Genomic DNA, 24,116 nt, shown 5'->3' with positions numbered 1-24,116 from the left:
GTACTGGGATATGAAGAAGGTTGCACAGGATAGGGTAGCATGGAGAGCTGCATCAAACCAGTCTCAGGACTGAAGACCACAACAACAACAACAATGTGGCATATCATTTTCTTTGGGGTATTTCGTAATGTTAGAACGTAGCATATGTATCAAAATACTCCTGGAAATTGATGCTATTGATATGGGGCTATAATTCAGCGGATTACGTCTATTTCCTTTCCTGTATATTGGTGTGACGCAATAGACAGTTTCTTGAAAAGCTGTTACGAGATAAGCATCAACAAAAGTAAAACATTGGTAATAGAATGTAATCAGTTAAATCAGAAATACAAAATGCACACTGGCCGTTGCAAAAAAAAAAGCGTTTCCGGAAAAGATAAATTTGTTAACATTTGACGTAGAATTAAATGCTGAGAAGTCTTTTCTGAAGATATTTTCCTGGATTAACACCTTGTACGGAAGTGAAACGTGGACGATAACCCGTTCAGCCAAGAAGTGAACAGAAGCTTTTGTAATGTGGTTCTACAGAATAATGCTGAAGATTATGAGAGTAGGTCATGTATCTAATGAAAAGGTACGGAATATAAGTGAGGAAGAAAGAAGTTTATGGCACAATTTGGCTAAAAGTGGGGATCGGTTGATATAACACTTTTCACAGCATCAGAGAATTGTAAATTTGTTAATAGAAGGACGCGTAGAGACCAAAGGATGAATAGAGTAAGCAGGTTCAACTGGATGCTGGTTGCAGTAGTTATTCGTAGATGAAGAGCCATGCACCGTATAATCTTGCGTGGCAGCCAATATCAGATCTGATTTTTAATTGAAATTTGAAATACCATAATTCCTGAATGTGATAAGGAAGCAGCACGCTGCAAGCACAGGTGATATGCAGACTACACACCAAAGAAAACTCAATGATGACAGTAAGCTAAGATTGATTGACTGTGTTTGTACGTGTTATTGTTGACTGTATAACATTTGCTACTGTTTACGGCGTGAAGGAGGATTTACTTGACGCTACAGTAAGTGTGTTGTAAATAACTTTAGATCTGTACTTAGTAAATAATTGTTTGATGAACAGCTCTTGGCGGTTTTGAAGTACGATTTATTCGAAGCATTTATGAGCTGTGGTGCAGAGCCTACACAAAATCTCTAATACTGGTACGATATTCTCTCCGTCATCCACTGTACAGTGGCTTGCACCTTGCTGTAGTAATGAATCAGAAACTGTTATTATGATTTTGTATTAGCGAGAAGTCATTTGCGGGTGCATTATACTATCTACAAGACATTTAATACGAAAATGAGGAAAGAAAAATAGATAAATCGCGTTGCATCCATTATTTGTGTGCAGATCATAATGGCCTTTTCTGTTTGGACTAAAGAGGCCACATCTGTAAGAGCTAATTGGAAAGGTCGGCGTAGAAATTAATGGGACAACTACTACGTAAACCTATTAGAGAAACTGTAGTAGTGCAGCAGTCTGGGATAAAATTCATGTTTCTGTAGGCGCATGGCATTTATCTCAGCGTTACAGAAATCAATCAGAAAAGACCAGCGAATGTCACCGTGGTTTGAGCTCCGACACAAACAACGTCAGGAAATATTTTTCCGATTTTTTCAGACTCTGGGATAAATGGAAACACACAAAACATTGCGTGCGCGCAGACCATCAACCTGACTTGGCACATCAAGATATTCCCGGGCTGTCACGACATCCTCTGTATTAAAATTAAGAGTATGGAGACAGCCAATTCGCACTTTCTTTTTGCATAGCAACTAGTACATAAGATGGCGTCCTGATTTTTAAGATAAATATACATAGATTTAACGCACAATATAGGCTTTCACGCTCGGTACTTGCGTCCTTAGTGAGTTTTGTTACATTGTTATTGGGCTATAACCAAGGCAGATTTCTGTGCCTAACGCTTCGCCTCCTAATGTCGGGGACATCATCAGAGACTATAATGACCCAGATAGCAACTTTCAATCTTATACAAGCTCAGAAAGTTGACCACTGGTGCATCGAACTAAAGTACTTGGAGGAAGAGCTCCATCGCTTAAGAATCACCGTTGTACTCCCATAAGAAAAGGCTTCTCTCCAAAAAGAGACGAATAGGACCTATGTGCTAAATGATGTGGATATCGTAGTGAAAAAGAACCAACTAAAAGGAAAGTTTTCCTGTAACTCGTAAAAATGGGCGCAGATAGCATCAGCAGAGTACTACGAAGACAGGTGCTGACACAGTTTTTAAACTGACAAGAAAGGTGCGTGAACGATTGGACACCGTATAGGACCGACGCTCCCCACTCGCGACAGCAAGTGCGAACAGGGTAGAGACAAACAGCCTGAAATGCTTGTAAGGATGTTGTTGACAAAAAAATTGATACGTTGCACCGTTTCCGAGTTATTTAGCATTTAAGTTAGTCAAGCGCGAAAAATCAAGCATTTGCACGTGCTAAGATCCGGTAAAGCACAAACGTCTGTGGGTCCTTGAGTTACCACTAGTACAAATGTTTATTATCTGTGGATCCTTGAGTTACAACTAGTTCAAATGCTCATTACCAGTTAAATGTGCCTTTCTCGGAAGTGATGACATGCCACAACTGCAAGGAATACGATAGAGACAAGCCTTACGCAAACCAAGATAATCTTTTACGGACGCCAACAGGGCCTTAATCTTAGAAGGTGGTCGAAAAACACATTTCACATCACGTTTCCGCAAAATACGGCCAATCCTGTTGGAAATGCTATCGCCACTCACCCGTTGCACAGAAGGCTGATAGCGCAACACACGCTTGATCTGCCTCTCACTGTAACTATTCTGACAATAGGTGACTTTGAGATGTGATAGCTCAGCTCCCAAACTTTCAGGGTCTGAGATAACGTGGGCCCTGTGAACGAAGGTACGAAGTACTCCTTCACGCTGAGCTGGATGGTGTCAACTATCAGCTCGCAGATACAAGTCATAATGAGTAGGCTTCATATAAACAGAATGTCCCAACGTACCATCAGTCTTCCTTCTGACCAACACATCAAGGAAGGGAAGGCATACATTTTTTTCCACCTCCATAGTGAACTGAATATTCGGGTGGATTGAATTCAGATGTTTCAAAAGCGGTTTAAATTCTCACTACCGTGAGGCCAAACAACAAACGTAGGTCACTATCGTCTACATATCTGAAAAAACACGCATGTTTCAAGGTCGCTGACTCCAATGCACGTTCCTCAAAGTCCTCCATAAACAAACTGGCCACAATAGGCGACAACGGGCTTCCCATTGCAACTCCATCAGTCTGTTCGTAGTACTGACCATTGAATAAAAAGTAAGTGGAAGTCAGCACATGCCGAAACAAAATTTGTTAGCTGGACTCCAAACTTAACCTTAATTAGCTGCAACAAATCAGAGAGAGGAACGCAAGTGAAAAGAGAAACCACATCAAAACTGACCAAAATATCAGAGTCATTCAAACGTAATCCCTGAAATCGACGTAAGAAATCTGCAGAGTTCTTAATGTGGTGTTCACACCTACCTACTAGTGGGCTCAACAAACTAGCAAGACGTTTAGCTACACGATATGTCGGAGCACCAATATTAGAAACAATAAGCCTCAACGGGACAGCCTCTTTATGGACATTAGGGAGGCCATATAATCTAGGTGGTACAGCACAGTAAGAATTAAGACCCTTGATAGTCTCCCGTGACAAAGAAATTTTCTTCAGGAGGTTATTAATCTTTCCCTCAACACACTTAGTAGGGTCAGCACCGATTTTGCGATACGCCGAAGTAGACACTGTATCTTTTGAATGTAATCGTGCTTGTTCAATAAAACCGAGGCATTTCTCTTATCCGCAGGTAAAATAACAATATCAGGATCCATTCTGAGTGAACATAAAACAGCCGCCTCAGCTGGTGTATTGTTAGACTTGTTTCTAATACTGATCGCGTAACTGATGAAGAGGCACTGAACGGAATTAGGGAGAAAGGAACTTTGTCACAACATGACTAAAAGAAGGGAGTAGTTGATAGGGCACATTCTGGGACATCAAGGAATCGTGAATTTAGTACTGGAGGGATGTGTGGGGGCGGAGTCAGAACTGTAGAGGGGGAGACCAAAAGATGAACAGATACGCAGTTTCAAAGGGATGTACTTTGCAGTTGTTATTTCGAAATTAAGAGGCTTCCACAGGATAGAGAAGCATGAGCAGCTGCATCAGACCAGTCTGCGGACTGAAGACCACAGTAAAAGCAACATATGCGGCCTGTTTGTTTCGATGAATCACTAGGCTCTTCTGCTCTCTCTGCCGTTGGAAATGCCGGTTCCTATTCCATCTTCGAGATCTACCGGCCAGGCTTTATCTGTAACTCAATATAGGTTCCAATGGTTCCAATGGCTCTGAGCACTATGGGACTTAACATATGAGGTCATCAGTCCCCTAGAACTTAGAACTACTTACGACTAACCTAAGAACATCACACACATCCATGCCCGAGGCAGGATTCGAACCTGCTACCGTAGCGTTGGCGCGGTTCCAGACAGAAGCGCCTAGAACCGCTCGGCCACACTGGCCGGCCAATATAGGTCGCCCACTGTTGTCAGGCTTCATCTGTAACCCAAGACAGGTCCCTCACTGCTACCATTAGAGCCTTGTGGGCACAGGGTTTTGTACGACGGTGCCACTTCTGCCTCCCCACCTTCTTTCCACCCCCTCCTCCATTACGTGCAAGATGGGGCACTGGGTTTGGAACTGGAAATTTAGCAAATGCAATCAAGCATGTGCCGGCCGCGGTGGTCTCGCGGTTCTAGGCGCGCAGTCCGGAACCGTGCAACTGCTACGGTCGCAGGTTCGAAACCTGCCTCGGGCATGGATGTGTGTGATGTCCTTAGGTTAGTTAGGTTTACGTAGTTGTAAGTTCTAGGGGACTGATGACCACAGCAGTTGAGTCCCATAGTGCTCAGAGCCAATCAGGCATGTGGTCCCTGTGTCAAGATGGGAGATATGCTAAGAAGTAAGAAACAGGGGGCAGTTTCACGCTGTGGGTTTCCTGACGAAACAAAGGTACAGACGAGTACCTGATGATGTGCTCCAGGTACCCGCCGTACAGCAGGCGCAGGTGGCGGACCGCCATCTCGTCGTCCCTGCTGGAGAAGTGCCGCACGCCCATCACGTAAAGGTCGGGCGTCCACAGGAGGGCAGAGTCGCGCGGCTCCAGGGCATAGTAGCGGCCCGGCTCCAGAGGCTGCTGGAGGCTCACGCGGGGCTCCAGCCAGCGCCGGTACAGCACCATGTCCACGCTGAGGTCCTGGAACACAGTAAGTAGTACTCATCCTCCAGTACTGCTGCCAAGGGGGCACCAGCCAGTAGCACGGGAAAGCAAACACTGTTCGAAGATACTGTGGCTGAAGGCATCATTTGAACACTACTTTCCAAGTTTGCAGCTGTACCTTACAAAACAAATACAAGGACTCGAGTACTGTACCGATCCCAACTTAGCACCCACCTGATGGGCTCGTACTAGAGGGGACCGTGTGTGATGAATACATATCTGTGTGCTATCTGTGAGCTGCCACTGGAGAGATTACTGTGGTTCCCGGGGTCAGGGATTTTTTCTCTGCCTCGTGATGGCTGGGTGTTGTCCTTAGGTTAGTTAGGTTTAAGTAGTTCTGAGTTCTAGGGGACTGATGACCATAGATGTTAAGTCCCATCGTGCTCAGAGCCATTTGAACCATTTGAACTGTGGTTCCGACGCTCATAATATATTATCTTTGTCAGTGTAGCTGAATGCGCTGTTTGTAAAATGCTTGCAGTTGGGCAGTGTGTCTCATCGAATAATAAAGTTCTACATCTGCATCTATATTTATACTCCGCAAGACACCCAACGGTGTGTGGTGGAGGGCACTTAACGTGCCACTGTCATTACCTACCTTTCCTGTTCCAGTCGCGTATGGTTCGCGGGAAGAACGACTGCAGGGAAGCGTAGCGTCCGTGCGGGCTCGAATCTCTATAATTTTACATTCGTGATCTCCTCGGGAGGTATAAGTAGGGGGAAGCAATATATTCGATACCTCATCCAGAAACGCACGCTCTCGAAACCTGGACAGCAAGCTACACCGCGATGCAGAGCATCTCTCTTGCAGAGTCTGCCACTTGAGTTTGCTAAACATCTCCGTAACGCTATCACGCTTACCAAATAACCCTGTGACGAAGCGCGCCGCTCTTCTTTGGATCTTATCTCTCTCCTCTGTCAACACGACCTGATACGGATCCCACGCTGGTTAAAAGTACTCAAGTATAGGTTGAACGAGTGTTTTGTACCCACCTCCTTTGTTAATCGACTATCCCAATGAATCTCAACCTGGCACTCGCCTTACCAACAATTAATTTTATATGATCATTCCACTTCAAATCGTTCCGTACGCATACTCCCAGATATTTTACAGATGTAACTGCTACCAGTGTTTGTTCCGCTATCATGTAATCATACAATAAAGGATCCTTCTTTCTATGTATTCGCAATACATTACATTTGTCTATGTTAAGGGTTAGTTGCCACTCCCTGCACCAAGTGCCTATCCGCTGCAGATCTACCTGCATTTCGCTCCAATTTTCTCTCTGTATACTACAGCATCATCCGCGAAAAGCCGCATGGAACTTCCGACACTATCTACTAGGCCATTTATATATATTTTGGAAGGCAGTGGTCCCATAACACTCCCCTGTAGCACTCCAGAGGTTACTTTAACGTCTATACACGTCTCTCCATTGAGAACAACATGTTGTGTTCTGTTTGCTAAAAACTCTTCAATCCAGCCACACACCTGGTCCGATGTTCCGTAGGCTCTTACTTTGTTTATCAGGCGACAGTGCAGAACTGTATCGAACGCCTTCCAGAAGTCATGGAAAGTGGCATCTACCTGGGAGACTGTATCTAATATTTTCTGGGTCTCATGAACAAATAAAGCGAGTTGGGTCACAAGATCGCTGTTTCCAGAATCCATGGTGATTCCTACAGAGTAGATTCTGGGTTTCCAGAAATGACATGATACGCGAGCAAAAACCATGTTCTAAAATTCGACAACAGATCGATGTCAGACATATAGGCCTATAGTTTTGCGCATCTGCTCGACGACCCTTCTTGAAAAGGAGTCTGTTGTGTAAATTCAACAAATTAATCATACGAGAACTCTTGCTGATCTTAACAGTTTGCAATACTTTGATGTCTGAGCCCTCCCAGACTGTTGAAAAGGATGCAGAATACCAACCAGTCTTTTTATCTCATTAACCAGTGTAGTGTGCATCACAGTGTCTAAGTACCCCATAACGAAGAATCTAATAGAAGAAGATCACAAGAGCAAGTAGGCGTAGGTAATGCATGGGGATAAGCTAAGGAGAGCAGGTAATGTGTGCACTGGATCTCGACGCTCAGTGGAATGTCTGGAGATAAGGCTTTGGCAATGGACCGTGATGGACAATGGAATAAGGTCAGGAAAGCAGGTATGTGGATGCACTATACACTGGCAGCCAATGAGCGCTTAAGAATAAACATTGGACCTCTATGTTCAACAGAATAAGACTCAGTGGGTAGAAAGGCATTAGTATTGGACCTCGATGCCCACTGCAGAGCAGACAGGTATACGCATAGAACCTAGACATCTAACGCAATATGGTCAGGAGACCAGACATGCTGCCAAGATCGTTTCAACTACGGTGCAGAGATTTCCCTGCAAAGACTTTATACAGTCCCGCGCTTTCTCTAGGCAAGGTCCTGATGGTAGACATTTGTGGCTGTCGATTTGTTGCGAAAAAAAAGGTGCAGGCCTGGGTACAATTGTGGTTCTGCAGGCAACGATAAACAATTTTCCATCGAGGCACAGTCTTGTCTCACAGTGGCATACTTATGGTGATACCTTTGAAATGATAAATAATTTACTAACTTTTTGCCCGTCTGCCTCGTTTTCGTTTGACTGTCCCCTATAGTTGTTTACTTATATTTTTAAGGTAAATTACTTTTCTACTAAACTGCTACACAAATTTAAATAGTTTATGGAAAGTAAAAAGTCTCGCGTTATTTAATATCTCTTTGGCTCAACGAAATTTCATTCTCATACGACTGAATCAAAGATATCCACCGAGTTTTGAAATAAATCTATAAAATATTCACAAAAGATCATTCATATATCCGTGTTATGTTAAAACTGGAGATTAAAAATCTGAAATAGAAACACGTCAGCACGTCTGAGAAAGTACTGCTGGACCCCAATAAAAATAAACAATAAAAATGTGGCATTGATACTCATGGATGTGGAGGAAGAAGCAATAAAATCAGCAAAAGGCTTATTCAGTTATGGTGCTATTTGTTGCTTACAGAAAATCACAACTGATTACGTTAATGTATTTACTTCTTTACTTTCATGACTTTTATTTTTTGACCGGAATAACTAAAGTTTGCAACAGTTGCCTGCTGGATTCTGTCTTGTGTTCTTTGGGCGAAGTTTGTTTGCTAATTTTCTGACGCTTCGCCAGCACGAGTGGCTGGCATTGTCAAAACTTCACCTTCCATTGCTGGTAGTGGACGGAGTCGATCTAGCGGAGACAGATTACGCTCGTACATTGTGCTGACGATAGTCATGGCATAGCGATGTGCACATATATAGGTGGCGATAGTATACATATACAAAAGGTGTAAAAGGCCACTCCATTGGCGGCGCTGTCATTTATACTCAAGTCATTCATGTGAAAAGAGATTCGATGTGGTTATGATCGCACGACGGGATTTTACAGACTTTGAAATTGGGACTGCAGTTGGAACTAGACTCATGGGACATTCCATTCTCGTTTGGGAATTCAATATTCCAAGATCCAAAGTGTCAAGAGCGTGTAGAGAATGGCACATTTCGGACAACGCAGTGCCGACGACCTTCACTTAGCGACCGAGAGTACCGACGATTGTGTAGAGTTGTCAGTGCTACAAGAAAAGCTACTCTGCGTGAAATGATCCGAGAAGTCAATGTTCGGCGCACCACGAACGTATCCATTAGGACAGTGTGGCGAAATTTGGACTATGGCAGCAGACGACCGACGGCGACGAGAATGGCACATTTCGGACAACGCAGTGCCGACGACCTTCACTTAGCGACCGAGAGTACCGACGATTGTGTAGAGTTGTCAGTGCTACAAGAAAAGCTACTCTGCGTGAAATGATCCGAGAAGTCAATGTTCGGCGCACCACGAACGTATCCATTAGGACAGTGTGGCGAAATTTGGACTATGGCAGCAGACGACCGACGGCGACGCGTGTTCCTTTGCTAACACTATGACGTCGCCTGCAGCGCCTCTCCTGGGCCTGTGACCGTGTCGGTTGGGCCCTAAACGACTGGCCTGGTCAGATGAGTTCCGGTTTCAGTTGTAGGAGCTGATGGCAAGGTTCGAGTGTGGCGCAGGCCCCGTGAAGCTGTGGACCCAAGTAGTCACTAGGGCACTGTGCAAGCTGATGGTGGTTCCGTAATGGTGTGGGCTGTGTTTAAATGGAACCATGTGCTCTGGTGTAGATGAGCCGAGCATTAACTGGAAACGGTTATGTTGGGCTACTTGGGGACTATTCGCAGCCATTCATGGACTTCGTGTTCCGAAACGACGATGTCATGTCACAGGGTCACAATTGTTAGCGATTGGTTTGAAAAACATTTTGGACAATTCGACGAACGATTTGGCCACCCAGATTGCCTGATGTGAATCTTATCTAACATTGATGGTATATAATCAGGAGGTCAGTTCGTGCACAAATTCCTGCACCGGCAACACTTTCGTAATTATGTACGGGTATAGACGCAGTATGGGTGTATATTTCTGCAAGGGACTTCCAACGACTTCTTGAGGTCATGACACGTCGAGCTGCTGCACTAGGCCAGGAAAAGTGAGACCTGACGCCGTATTAGGATGCATCCCAAGACTTTCGTCACCTCAGTGTGTATATACTTGGGGCACCAAGGTCCAAATGCTTTTCCTTGTTCATTACCGTCGCGGTTCTCCACCTAACTACCTGCTGTAACGGTCGTTCTCTGCACCGCGGGAATCCAAGATCTGTTCATCTTGAGGCTTTCTTCTTTTTTATTGAAACAATTGTCATGTTGGTGTATTTCTACAGCTTCCCTGAGCAAGCGGGTGTAATAGCTCTTCTTTACAGCAACAACAACCGTGTTGGCAAATTTCACTATGCTGTCGGTCCCACACAGAGAGTGCTCCGCCATGACCAATTCCTCTATCTGCCTCACACTGCAATGCCGCTTATGTTCTGTGATGCTGGTGTTGACTGATCGTCCACTCATTCCAAAACAAACTCTTTCACATGTAGAGGGTATATGGTACGTTCTCGACATTGCAAGCGGGCCCCTTTTCTGCTTTCCTGGTCTGAGACACTCTATGATCTTCTTTGTCGGTTTATAAATAGCGTTTACGCCGTGTTTGCGCAGTATATGGCCGATTCTGCCGTCCACGCTAAGTGTGTGTGGTAGAAAGACCGTACCCAAGATCTTCTTTTCCAATGTGTCACTTCGCCGAATATTTGATTCTGTGGGTAGAGTACCCATTGCTGCTCAGGTGGTGCATCTCGCGTCTGAGGTGCTGTGGTTCACATATTCTCCTTGCTCCCGTTACGAGCCTGTAAATCATGACTCTCTTTTCGGCTCGGGTGGTGGTTTGAGAGTTTGTGCAGATATCGGTCCGTGCGTGATAGTTTTCGATACATCTCTCGTGACCAGCAAGCATATCTATAAGAGATAGCTGCTGGTTATCTTCTACTTCCATGGTAAATGTTATGTTGCCATGGAGACTGTCCAGGTGTATTAAGAAGTCGCTGAGCTGTTCCTCATTTTCTCACCTTGGCTGCACATCGTATCGTCACGTTTTGTACCATATCTTGGGTTTGAAGGTGTCAAGCACATCGCCTGATTTTCGAAATACTATATGAAGAAGTTGGCCACAATTGAACTATGTGGATTACCCATGGCGATGCCTTCCAGCTGTTCGTAGAAGTTCCATTTTACACTAAATAGCTCGTGTTCAGGCATTCATGAAAGAGCTTGCTTACTCTTGCGGGAAATGGAACCGAAATACTCCAGAGAATCACTGAGTGGTACGTTGGTAAACAAAGAAACAACATCAAAGACGACCAGGATATCGTTTGGCCCATGTTTGTTTCTTTAGAGTCTCATTGAAATCACCTGGGTCTGTTTTTCTTCAGTCTTGTTTCCATTATGAACCGCAACGTCAGAACTACGTCCCCGGTGCCTCACCTTTCCTTAGCCCAAACTGATCGTCATCCAACAGATCCTCAGATTTCCTTCCCATTCTCCTCTATATTATTTTTGTCAAAATCTTGAATGCATGAGCTGTTAAACTGATTGTGAGATAATTCTTACACTTATCGGCTCATGCTGTCTTTGAACTGGATGATGTTTATCCAAAAGTTTGATTTTATATAACCAGCCACATACATTCTTCAAACCAACTTGAACAGTCATTTTGTTGCGACTCCCACGATTGATTTTAGAAATTCTGATGGAATTTTATCTATCCCTTCTGCCTTATTTCATCTTAATTCGTCCAAAGCACTTTTAAATTCTGATTCCAATACTAGATCCTTCATGTCTTCACTGTCGACTCTTGCTTCTTCTTCTGTCACGTTAGCAGACAAGTCCTCCACCTCACAGAGGCCTTCAGTATACCCTGTCCACCTACCCGCTCTCTCCTCCGCATGTAGCAGTGGAATTTCCATTACACTCTTCATGTTACAACCAATATTTTAGTTTCACCTAAAGTTTTTTTGACTTTTCTATACGCTGAATCAGTCCTTCCGACAGGCCTTTGTCTTTCAATTCCTTCACATTTTTCATGCAGGCGATTTCGCTTAAGCTTCCTTACACTTCCTATTTGTTTCATTCCTGAGTGGCTTCTATTTCTGTATTCCCGAATTCCCTGAACAATTTGTACTTCCCTGTTCTGTCGATCAGTTGAAGTATTTCTTCTGATGTCTACTCTGCTACCTTCCTTGTCTGCGACTTTCTTTCCAACTTCTGCGACTGTCCTTTCTAAAGATGTCCATTCCTCTTCAGCTAAACTACGTACTGAGCTAGTTACTATCGCAGAATCTATAGCCTCAGAGAAGTTCAAGCGTATCTCTTCATTCCTTAAAAGTTCCGCTACACACTTCTTTGCGCATTGATTCTTCCTGACTAGTCTCTTAAACTTCAGTCTACTTTTCATCATTACTAAATTGTGATCTTAGTTTTTATCTGCTGCTTATAATCCAATATCTGATTTCAGAAGATCTGCCGGACTATGATGTAACCTAACTGAAATCATTCGGAACCTCTTGGCTTTTCCATGTATACCTCCTCCTCTTGTGATTCTTGAAGACAGTATTCGCTATTATTAACTAATATTTATTGCAGAACTCAGTTAACCTTTCCCCTCTTTCCTTCCTGCTATCAAGCTCATATTCTCCCGTAACCCTTTCTTCTGCACCCTCCCCTACAACCGAATTCTAATCCCCGTGACTATTACATTCGTCTTCCTTCACGTACTAAATTACCCGTTCACTCTCCTCATATACCTTATCTCTTCATCCTCTGCTTGCGACATCGGCATGTAGACATGTTCTAATGTTGTCGGTGTTGATTTGTTGTCGATTCTGATCTGAACAATCCTATGAATGAACTGTTCACTGTAACTGACTTTCTGCGCTATCTTCCTATTCATAACGAATCCTACTCCTACCATTTTCTCTCTCTACCTGATTTAATTTGACCAGAAATCCATACCTTCTTTCCATTTCACTTCACTGTCCGCCTGGTTAGCTGGGTGGTAACGTGCTTGCCTCCAATGCAATGGACACTGGTTCGATTCACGACCGGGTTGGAGATTTTCTCCCTTCGGGGTTCGGTGTTGTGTTGTCCCCCTCCTCGTTTTATACTCATCACCGGCCGTAAGTCACCCAGTGTGGCGCCGTATAAAATAAGACTTTCATTTGGAGGTCGACCCGACTGGGACATCCTGGCCAACAATGCCATACGATCATTCCTTTTTTTTTCACTCACTGACCCCGCTATACCTAGACTGAGTCTTACATCTCCCTTTTCAGATTTTCTAGTTTCCCTACCACGTACAAACTTCTGCCATTTCATGCCCCGACTCGTAGAACATTATCCTCTCGTTGGTTATTCAGTCTTTTTCTCGTGGTCGCCTCCCCATTGACAGTCGCCACCCAGGGCTCAGAACGGGGCACTAGTCCCGAATCATTTGCCATTGGAGAGGTCATGATGACACCTTTTTTCAGTTACAGATCACATGTCCTGTGGATAAACATTATATGTCTTTGGTGTGTAGTTCCCATTGCCTTCTGCATCCTCAATCCGGTGATCATTGCTGATTCTTCCCTCTTTTATGTGCAGTTTTCCACCTCAAGGGTAAGAGAGTGCTCTGAACTTCTTCCCGCTCCTCCACCCTCTTTGACAAGGCCATTGGAAGAACGAGTGTGACTTCTTATGCCGGAAGTCTTCGGCCACCATTTATGATGATTTTTATTCCAAGTTTAAACAGTGGCGAAGTTCGAATACGGGTTCCACGACGTTTTGATTAGTACGCAATCACGCTACCCCTGGACATGGGTGAACTACTAAATTAATGGAAGAATTGTGGCTACTCGCGAGTGACAAAATATCGGAATGATTCCTTGTAGCTGTAGCTGTGATGTTAGGCTGCCTGGTTCTGGTGGATTTTACTACAGATTTCATCTTGAAGGAATTTCCCTGCACTCTTGCTCACAAAGACTCCGTTTTACGGGTATAGGTCTCTGGACGATGATTTGTAAGTTATTGATGCCAATATTCATTGAGGCACAAAAATCGGAGAAAAGTGCCTCTGTACGCCGGGAACGTCATAACATTATCGTTGTCTCTCGGTCGCTCCTATAACATACATAAAATTAATATTGAAATTTATGTGCTTAGCAATTGAGGCAGTGACATGGGAAAGGCAGTAAGTAAAAACAAATCTTTTTCCAGCTTTTTATCGAAAAGGTAGTAACCTAGTAAGGAGTTTTCAGTATGACACAGCGCCTCCGAAACCACTTCCATACAAACTGGTAAGTCTTACTTTCCGTCTGCAACGAAATTTGCTTGATTACATTCAGTGGTAACACCTACTTTTGTGTTTTATTATGGTCTAACCGATTTGTACACTTCCTTTGTGTAAGCTACTTGGAAACGCAAATATAACTACCATAGTTCTGAAGATAATGACGCACAGCAGCTGCACTCAAAGCCTTGGAACCAAAGTTTCGTAAATCAAGGTAATTTTATTTATGGTTTAATCAACGTAGTCCAGATAGGACAGAGAAATCTGCGTAAAATCGACGATCATGCTTTGATCAGAATACAAGTATCTGTCACTGACTCTGAATGCGTGGTGTGACAACTGCACCAGTAAAAATAAAAATCGGGTTCTCTTATAGGCGTAACCTACACAGTTAATAATGTCAGTTAGAATTTTGTAGTGTCGGGGCATTCGTACACGCATTGTGGCCGAGATTTCGGCACAACAGAAAAGGCGAATGGTTTCACAACCAATGACTCCTGAGGAAATAGCTGATATGATTAGAGAAACAAAGAATGTGCAATCACTCAGTGCTGTAAAGACGACGTAATAAGGTTGATATGATTTTATCTCGGTTTGCGATAAATTACTGCATACATCACCAGTGAAGATTAGTTCTGCTTCTTGGATTGTGAGGCATTAGCTGCCCATCGAAATAGAAGATTCACTCAGTGAAATGGAACCATGGAGAGTGCACGAAAAGGTAAATCTATTCTCTATGACCAGCTGGATAGAAGGCTTCTTGGCGATGATGGACTACATGGACATCAAATACCACGCACTTTACCGCAATGTTTGTCCACTAAAATTATATTTCTTTTACAAATGGGACAGCTTTCTGTAAATCTACTTTTTTGCAAAAGGTAATTTGGAGTTTCTGTAACCATTTTGTAAACACAAATTCGTATTTCGTAGTGACAAAACCGTTTCTTGCTTCTGCTATCAAATTCGATTTGCACGAGTTACTCCCTTCCCCATGCCAACGCCTCAGTTATTATCGTAGTTTAATTCAGCGTCAGCTTTGATCACTTCCTCTAGTTAATTCTAAGTGTTAATTGAAAACATACTTGCTATCGCTATCCCGTGAGGGCTCGGTATCACAGCCTGATCGAAAACAAATGAAGGCTGTATTATAAAGTGACAAAAAGAGCCTTAAATTAAGAACGTGTTCGTGGTTTGTTCAATAATTTAAAATTAATATCCTTGACAGTCGGTTTGTCATAACTTTCAGTACGACGGTCGAGCTCGAATACTCTGCGTCCTTGTTAACAAGAGACGTTTTGCTTGTCAATGATTTTTCAGTCGAGCTGGAGACGTGATTATTTGAAGTGTTTTCTTTAAGAGGTGCCGGTGCGATACGGAGTCTAAAGAAACTACCCAGATTTCGTCGACCTGCTCAGAGCGATTATTCGGCTAGATGAATAATCAATCCACGGCCCGCGGGCTGCGTGTGGCCCGAATCAACTGTTCGTACGGCCCATGGATCTCAGGCCTATTTTGTAGTTAGTATAATGTGTTCTCAAATTCCCGTTGCAAACTTCTAGGACTTGTATAAGGGAGTGGGTACATAACATTCTGTGTAGGAGCCAGTATCCGGGAACGTACCGTTTCCATTCCACGACGGTTTCAGTTCAGATGTTTAGCTCTTCAAAATGGTTCAAATGGCTCTCAGCACTATGGGACTTAACATCTGAGTTCATCAGTCCCCTAGAACTTAGAACTACTTAAACCTAACTAATTTAAGGACATCACACACATCCATGCCCGAGACAGGATACGAACCTGCGACTGTAGCAGTCGCGCGTTTCCCGGCTGAAGCGCCTAGAACCACTCGGCCTCATCGGCCGGCGCGTTTAGCTCATCCACTTCTGGTTGAGAAATTGAATTAGGCGTGACGTGGTACAAGTATTTGGTAACAAATGTGTGGTGTGCGTACTGTAAGACCTTTGGTACAAACACCATCAGATTATTTGACTTGTCGCTCTAGCGAAGTAGGCGAGTGTCAGCAATATGTCTCGTGGTCTTATCGTGGCGTGTTTGCCTTCTGCCGTTAGGTCAGACGATAGAAATGCCACTTTGCATGCTGAGAGTAGCAGATTGACGGTGACCAACTTTAAACAGAACTTGATTAATTTTCACACACATTTATTAAAATAATAACAATCATAAGCCTTACGTAACTTGATTCTGGATGCTATTTACAATTGACAATCTGAAGTTCCTTTGGTCTCTGATACTTGACAAAGTGTCTATACGTTTCTCTTCATGGCTATGTACAGGAATATGATAATCTTCTTAGGCGCAGACTGAAACTTGACTGCAGACTGACTAATCGGAGGTCTGTACACTCGTTATAATATCTCGCGCGTTCAGGTATCATTGCGCGAGTGTGATCTGCGAGGAGAAAAGGTTTTACGTTAGCAGCAATCTCATTGGCTGTGTTACATATTAATACGCGGATCGGCGGAAGCAGAATTTGGTCCGTCTCTATGGCAGCGCCATCTCGTAGTGCGGAGACGGACGAGCGCTACGCCTGCGCTGTTGTGCTTAGCGGGGCGCGTTCTAGTGGGAAAGTTGTGTACGCGCTGACTACGCGGAACTATGTACACAACAGAATGGAAACATAACGTAACACCCATTCATCATTTAAGGACATTTGTTTGTCTTAACACTTAAATATTACGTTAACTGTATCGGAAACGCACTAGCATTGGTCTCGCAGCAAGGTAGACGCTAAGTGACATCAGGTGATCTAGGCGCTCAGTCCGGAACTGCGCGACTGCTACGGTCGCAGGTTCGAATCCTGCCTCGGGCATGGATGTGTGTGATGTCTTTAGGTTAGTTAGGTTTAAGTTGTTCTAAGTTCTAGGGGACTGATGACCACAGATGTTAAGTCCCGTAGTACTCAGAGCCATTTGAACCATTTTTTGAACATCAGGTGAGTGTCTGATGTAATACACGTCATCCTGTCTACCCTATGGCACACCAGGACAAGCATCTCTGACACTATTCTCTTTCCATCAGCAGACGTGGACGCACTACACATCCGAACTGAAACCGTTGTAGAACGAAAACGGTACATTTCTGGGCATGGGTTTCTGTTCAAAATATTATGTACTCACTCACCTCCACAATTCCTAGAAGTTTATAACGGGAATTTTCGAACACCCTGAATACATCGAGCAATAAACAGCCAAATCCAAAAACCTCCACTAACGTTAAAAGTTCCTTAAGATTGCTGTTCTCCTTGTCAGTAAGAAACAAAAATACTTACAGGGACAGTAATATTTTAAAATGATCTTAATTTTGATTGACGTTGGTGAATTCGGACGTGAAATAAGAAAAAGTGGCCACTTATCTCAGAGATGGTGGTGGTGGTGGTGGTTGGTGTTTAACGTCCCGTCGACAACGAGGTCATTAGAGATGGAGCGCAAGCTCGGGTTAGGGAAGGATGGGGAAGAAAATCGGCCGTGCCCTTTCAAAGGAACCATCCCGGCATTTGCCTGAAGCGATTTAGGGAAATCACGGAAAACCTAACAGGATGGCCGGAGACGGGATTGAACCGTCGTCCTCCCGAATGCGAGTCCAGTGTGCTAATATCTCAGAGACAAAGAAGTAAATAGCGCTGCCATTGCGGGATTAGAGGATGTGTCAGGGAGAATGTTTTGTTGTTTGTTTTCCGGCACTGACAACTCAAGAGCCCAAGTGGCATTTAATGATTGACTGATATGGTATAAATTTTGATACGGAAGTAATGTGGATTCGTGAATGTACATTCCAGAGAGAGTAATCTTCATATATTTGTAACAAGGAATTTCAAATTAAATTAAGGCCGTTGTAATAAAGCAAATTGAGAGCTGTTTTCTCAGGATGAGGCAGGATAAGGTTATGATTGTGGATGGGGCCGTAATCAGTTACTCTCGGTTACACAACAAATACGTGAACTTTATTTAAAGAAATTAAAACAATCTCTTAAAAAAATCACAATTGAATGTACGACGGCTGAAGGCCTTATCACAGAAAAAAATTTTAGGGCCGAAGGCCACCAACAATAACCTCAAACAACAAACGACTGAAGGCCTGAATTACCGGCCAGAGTGGACGAGCGGTTCTAGGCGCTACAGTCTGGAACCGCGCGACCGCAACGGAAGCAGGTTCGAATCCTGCCTCGGCCATGGATGTGTGTGATGTCCTTAGGTTAGTTAGGTTTAAGTAGTTCTGAGTTCTAGGGGACTGATGACCTCAGAAGTTAAGTCCCATAGTGCTCAGAGCCATTTTTTTGAAGGCCTGAATTAGAAGTCAGAAGAACAATTTCAAATTGCACATATTAAGATAAATAATTCGTTTTAAAAGAAACTGTAACACGGCTGAGGGCCTTATTATAAAAGAAATTAAATTATTACTCGGCTAAAGGCCACAATCAATTTCAAATAACAAACGGATGAAGGCCTGAATTAGAAGTCAGGAAAACAATTCCAAATAACACTTTTAAAATAAATCCTTTCCTTTTTCAAACAAGTTTCCTTAAAAAAACTTACTGTAACACGGCTGAAAGCTTTTATCACCAAAGAAGTGAACTCATTGCCCAGCTGAAGGCCACACCAACAATAATTAGGAAATTACAAGTATCCTTAAAAGAAACATCACAGTCTAAGGAATCAGAACAAGCGGTTCTCAGCAAGTGTACCAAGGGTCGGCCTGGGAAGGTAACTCAAACATGAGGTAAGGTGAGACAGGCAACCAAGAGCTGTACTCACGTAACGGGACGGCAACACAAACTAGGGGCAGCTTAAGTGCCGACGACCGACTAACAAATCCGCCTAAAGTCTGATCACCGGGACAGCGATGGAATATTTTTAGGCAAGGGCGAAGAGACAGACAGCACTACGTCTTCAGAAAACACCCAAGGCCGATGGAAACACTAGAACCAAGGTAGAGCTCCCAAAAAAATGTGCACTGTACAATACAAGAGGCTGTCGAACTACACGCCGTGTCGGACAGCATCACCACGACGAGGAAAGGTACACTGCCGGAAAAGTATGCTAACCTCAGGGCAGGTAACTGGGGCTTAGCGGCCACATGGCAGAAAATACTGCTAGTTGCGCTTCACTGATAAGGATAATACTAAATTCAATGATGGCTAACAAATAGAGAAAGACGGCCGGAATATTTCACCGCCTCGAAACCTTCACTTGTTGCCGCCAGGCTCTGCGGCCCATGGAGCAACAACCCACCGACCAAAGGCGAGATCTCAGAATAGTCGAGGTTGCATTAGCAGTTAACTCTTCACTCAACTTAAACGTCCAGGGTACGGTGTGCAACGAAGTCGCCGCTCTTGCAGCTACCCCTCCTCGATCCGGCAGTGGCAGCACGCCGTCAGCAGCCCCAGCTTGCCCACGCGCTGCACGGACCAGCTCGCTGCTGCGCCCCAAACCGACCTGATCCGTTCGCCACTCACTCCACACAACACGACCCTCCAAAGATAGTAACACAGTACTCGTGCCGATAAGCGCTGCTGCCGCCACCCAGGAGCATGCAAGCCAGCAGCTTAGCGGCGCCAGTAAATCGAATAAGAAAGGAGATGCCAAACCGCAATAACAATATGCCAAGCAATAAACGGTTTGAACACGAGTCGAGCACGGCTCACAAATGAATAGAAGTAAACTGGCTTCTTTAAATGATTTAGTTAACATTTGTGATCAAGTCTCACGTTGCAAATGCATTTAGATATACGGACAGGAAAAAAATTCGCAGCACCAAGGAGATGTTCGACATAAACGAAGGTTGGTAGGCGTCTTTCTACATCTGAAAGATGTTAATTAAAATTTCGCGTCAGTTGTGTAACAGTGGCGCTATGAGCGTCACTATGGGAATGCAAATCAAGTTAGCTTTACATCAGAGTCGGACACGGCATGAAAAGCATCACGGCCCGGCCTGTCACTCGCCTTCTCTCGGTCCTTCTCGGAAGTTCCCGACATTTCATTTAGCACTGCGGAGCGGCATTTTGCGGCCAGCACTGTTCTCTGAGTTTGGCAGAATCGTTATGTCAGTGCTGTTTGTTATTGTTGTTGTGGTCTTCAGTCCTGAGACTGGTTTGATGCAGCTCTCCATGCTACTCTATCCTGTTCAAGCTTCTTCATCTCCCAGTACCTACTGCAGCCTACCTCCTTCTGAATCTGTTTAGTGTATTCATCTCTTGGTCTCCATCTACGATTTTTAACCTCCACGCTGCCTTCCAATACTAAATTGGTGACCCCTTGATGCCTCAGAACATGTCCGACCAACCGATCCCTTCTTCTAGTCAAGTTGTGCCACAAACTTTTCTTCTCCCCAATTCTATTCAATACTTCCTCATTAGTTACGTGATCTACCCATCAAATCTTCAGCATTCTTCTGTAGCACCACATTTCGAAAGCTTCTATTCTCTTCTTGTCCAAACTATTTATCGTCCATGTTTCACTTCCATACATGGCTACACTCCATACAAATACTTTCAGAAACGACTTCCTGATAGTTAAATCTATACTCGATGTTAACAAATTTATCTTTTTCAGAAATAGCAAAAATCCTTCACTACTTTAAGTATCTCATTTCCTAATCTAATTCCCTCCGCATCACCCGATTTAACCCTGTTTAACCTTTGCTGTTTGTCCGTGCTGTGAAGGAAGTTCAAAGATCCAACAGCTGTTTGCATTAAAAAAAGGCAGTCTACCGATCGTTGGTCACAGTCCTTTAAAATGAATGAAATGACAGAAGAGAGGGATATGAATTCTCAGTTATTTGCCACGAAACGATATTATAGTACCACGCAGAAAAAATTTAAACTTATAGATGAGAAAGGGCAAAAAATTATAGTAATCGGCAGACAGGAATCATTTTTCTGTACATCTATAAGCACTTTGTGCTAAATTTGCAGGCATCGAGCACTTGAAGAAATTTGTGGTATGAAGAATAAAATTTCTGACGTCGCATCTATTACTCCGTTTCCAGTTGCACCAGTTTTCAAATGAAATGAAGAAGAGTTTGGAGACTTCATATAGTGTATTCTTGTTAAGTGCATTGGTCAAGTCAAGGGGATAACCTGGAACGATTTTTCCCATTTAAATCTCGCTATTGTTGGCTTTTTAAAGGAGAAAAAGGAGTGCAGGAACCAAAATTAGAACATCCGGAAAGGACAGCAGACTTTGTATTTTAAGTGGATTTGGCAGTACACTGCCCACAGTGAGACATTGCAAGGTAACTTCTTTCTGATTTGATGGGGATGCATTTAAAAAGAAAATCGCATTGTAGAAGTGACGCACGCTGACAAAGCCAATACAGTTCCTTAAAATCACTGGCTTTGAAGAAAGCACGAGGTTTGAAGTGCTCATTGCGGCCTTGTAGGTATTACTAGATTTATAAAGGTTTTGAGGACACAGTTAATCTTACACCTGTTTTCGAGACATTTTTCTGTTTCAATTCAAAGCATGTGCTGATGTAACTGACTGACTTGCAAGGTAATTCCAGGTTCAATTACAAATTTTTTCCGTTAAATCGTCCAAGGCGTCAACATTCCTTTTCTCAGGTAGGTGCTCCAAGTCTGCATAACGAGGTTTGAAAATGCTGCAATACTTTGGTCGACATATTTCTGTGAAAGACCTTTCTTCGATTACGAAACAAAATAAGTCACAATTACGTCGCAACTTGACTGCAAAACTCTGTGAAATTGTCTTCGTCTGTCCGTATGCCAACAATTTGTACCGGGTGAAAGTTATATTATGTTTCAGGAAGCCAAAAATAATTAATTAATAGTGAACACTTCTTTTGTTCGTGGCCTATGTTGTTGAGGAAGTGGTCCAAATGGCTCTGAGCACTATGGGACTTAACTTCTGAGGTCATCAGTCCCCCAGAAGAACTACTTAAACGTAACTAACCTAAGGACATCACACACATCCATGCCCGAAGCAGGATTAGAACCTGCGACCGTAGCGGTCGCGCGGTTCCAGACTGAAGCGCCTGGAACCGCTCTGCCACATCAGCCGGCTGTTGTTGAGAAATGGGAAACAAAAGATCAAGTCACATACTGTAGTGCCATTTCAATACGGCGTGTGCACTGTTTTCCCCTCTCCCCACGCCTCATGCTCATACAGCGCTGCGTGGCAGGGGTAGGGGGAGGGGAGGTGGGGGGGGGGGGGGAGGAGTATAAATGTGTAGCGAGACTGAGTGCTTTGACACTTGGGCGCGGGCATGGCCCGTGTGCTGAAATACTGGTCACTTCTACATTAACACTATAACAGTCTTTAGTGTTAGTTACCTCTGAGATCGGATGTGGCGAGCTGATGATAGTGAAGCACGCCTTTAAGGCGACAAAGACGTAATTATCAACGCCTTGCTGAGGTCGTGTAATAAAGATAAGCAAGATGTTTCTTCCACGATATTGCAGAAATATTAGCAGGAATCTAGCCATTGTACATGATTGCTGGCAGTGGTGGTCACGTGAGTGTACGGTCACAAGAAGACAGGGCTCTGAACACCACTACCGAGAGGAAAGACCAACGTGTTTGGCTTGTGGCTCTGGCGCATCGTATTGAATCTGCAGCGGCAATCTGAGCAGCAGCTGGCATCACAGTAACACAACGAACTATTACAAATCAGTTACTTCGAGAACAGTTCCGAGCCAGACACCCTGGATCTAATGGCTCTGAGCATTATGGGACTTAATTTCTGAGGTCATCAGTCCCCTAGAACTTAGAAATCATTAAACCTAACTAACCTAAGGACATCACACACATCCATGACCAAGGCAGGATTGGAACCTTAGACCGTAGCGGTCGCGCGGTTCCAGACTGTAGTACCTAGAACCGTTCGGCTACTCCGGAGAGCCCAGACACCCTGTAGTGTGCATTACACTGACTCCCAAACCACCGGCATTTGCGACTTCAGTGGTGTCAAACGAGTACTCATTGGATAGGAGGATGGAGGTCTGATGGAAGCTAATTCTGCCTCGGTGCCAGTGAAGGCCATGTGTTGCTTAGATGGAGGCCAGTTAAGGGCCTGAAACCAACCTGTTTCCTAGACACACTGGACCTACACTTGGAGTTACTGTCTGGGGTGCGATTTCGTATCACAGCAGGACCGTTCACGTGGTTATCCCGCGCGCCCTGACTGCAAATTTATGCGTCAATCTGGAGATTCGACCTGTTGTGCTGCATTCATGAATAGTATTACAGGGGATGTTTTTCCAACTAGATAACGCTCGCCCACTGTTGTAACCCAACAGGCTCTACAGAGCTTCGACATGTTCCCTTGGCCTGCTCAATCACCAGATCTGTCTCCAATGGAGCACATATGGGAAATCATCGGATGACTACTTCAGCGTCATCCACAATCAGCATTAACCATACCTGTGTTGATCGACCAATTGCAACATGCATGGAACTCCATCCCAAAAACTGACGTCCGGCAGCTGTACAACACAATGCATGCACGCTTGCGTGCTTGCATCCAACATTCTGGCGGTTGCACAGGTTATTAATGTAACAGCATTTTACATTAGCGATGGCTTACTTCGCGCCCACATTAACCTGCGATCTTGCAATGTTAATCACTTAAATATGTTACTTAGACAAACGTATTCCAGAAATTTCATTACTCTACACTAATTATTTTTTGGTGTTGCGATTTTTTCCGTCAGTGTATAAATACAACTACTGTTGTTAATCAGGTAATCAGCCATTCCCCCTGCTATAGCTACACTACTGGCCGTTAAAACTGCTACACCAAGAAGAAATGCAGATCATAAACGGGTATTCATTGGACCAATATGTTATACTAGAAATGACATGTGATTACATTTTCACGCAATTTGGGTTCATAGATCCTGAGAAACCACTACCCAGAACAACCAACTCTGGCCGCAATAACGGCCTTGATACGCCTGAGCATTGAGTCAAACAGAGCTTGGATGGCGTGTACAGATACA

At 43.9% G+C, this 24,116-nt stretch overlaps 1 protein-coding gene across 1 annotated transcript in view; it reads right to left on the bottom strand.

Moving 5' to 3' along the window:
* The window catches only part of LOC126287825 (gamma-aminobutyric acid receptor subunit pi-like), a 190,739-nt gene that overhangs the window by 56,126 nt on the left and 110,497 nt on the right, over nucleotides 1-24,116 (bottom strand). Inside the window, exon 5 of the mRNA XM_049984891.1 lies at nucleotides 5,077-5,306. Within this exon, the coding sequence (XP_049840848.1) occupies nucleotides 5,077-5,306 (230 nt within the window). The remainder of the gene's footprint in view (nucleotides 1-5,076; nucleotides 5,307-24,116) is intronic.

This window comes from Schistocerca gregaria, chromosome 1 (assembly GCF_023897955.1).
Source record: "Schistocerca gregaria isolate iqSchGreg1 chromosome 1, iqSchGreg1.2, whole genome shotgun sequence".
In the NCBI taxonomy this organism is placed as follows: domain Eukaryota; kingdom Metazoa; phylum Arthropoda; class Insecta; order Orthoptera; family Acrididae; genus Schistocerca; species Schistocerca gregaria.
This window is presented reverse-complemented; position numbering and strand designations above follow the sequence as displayed.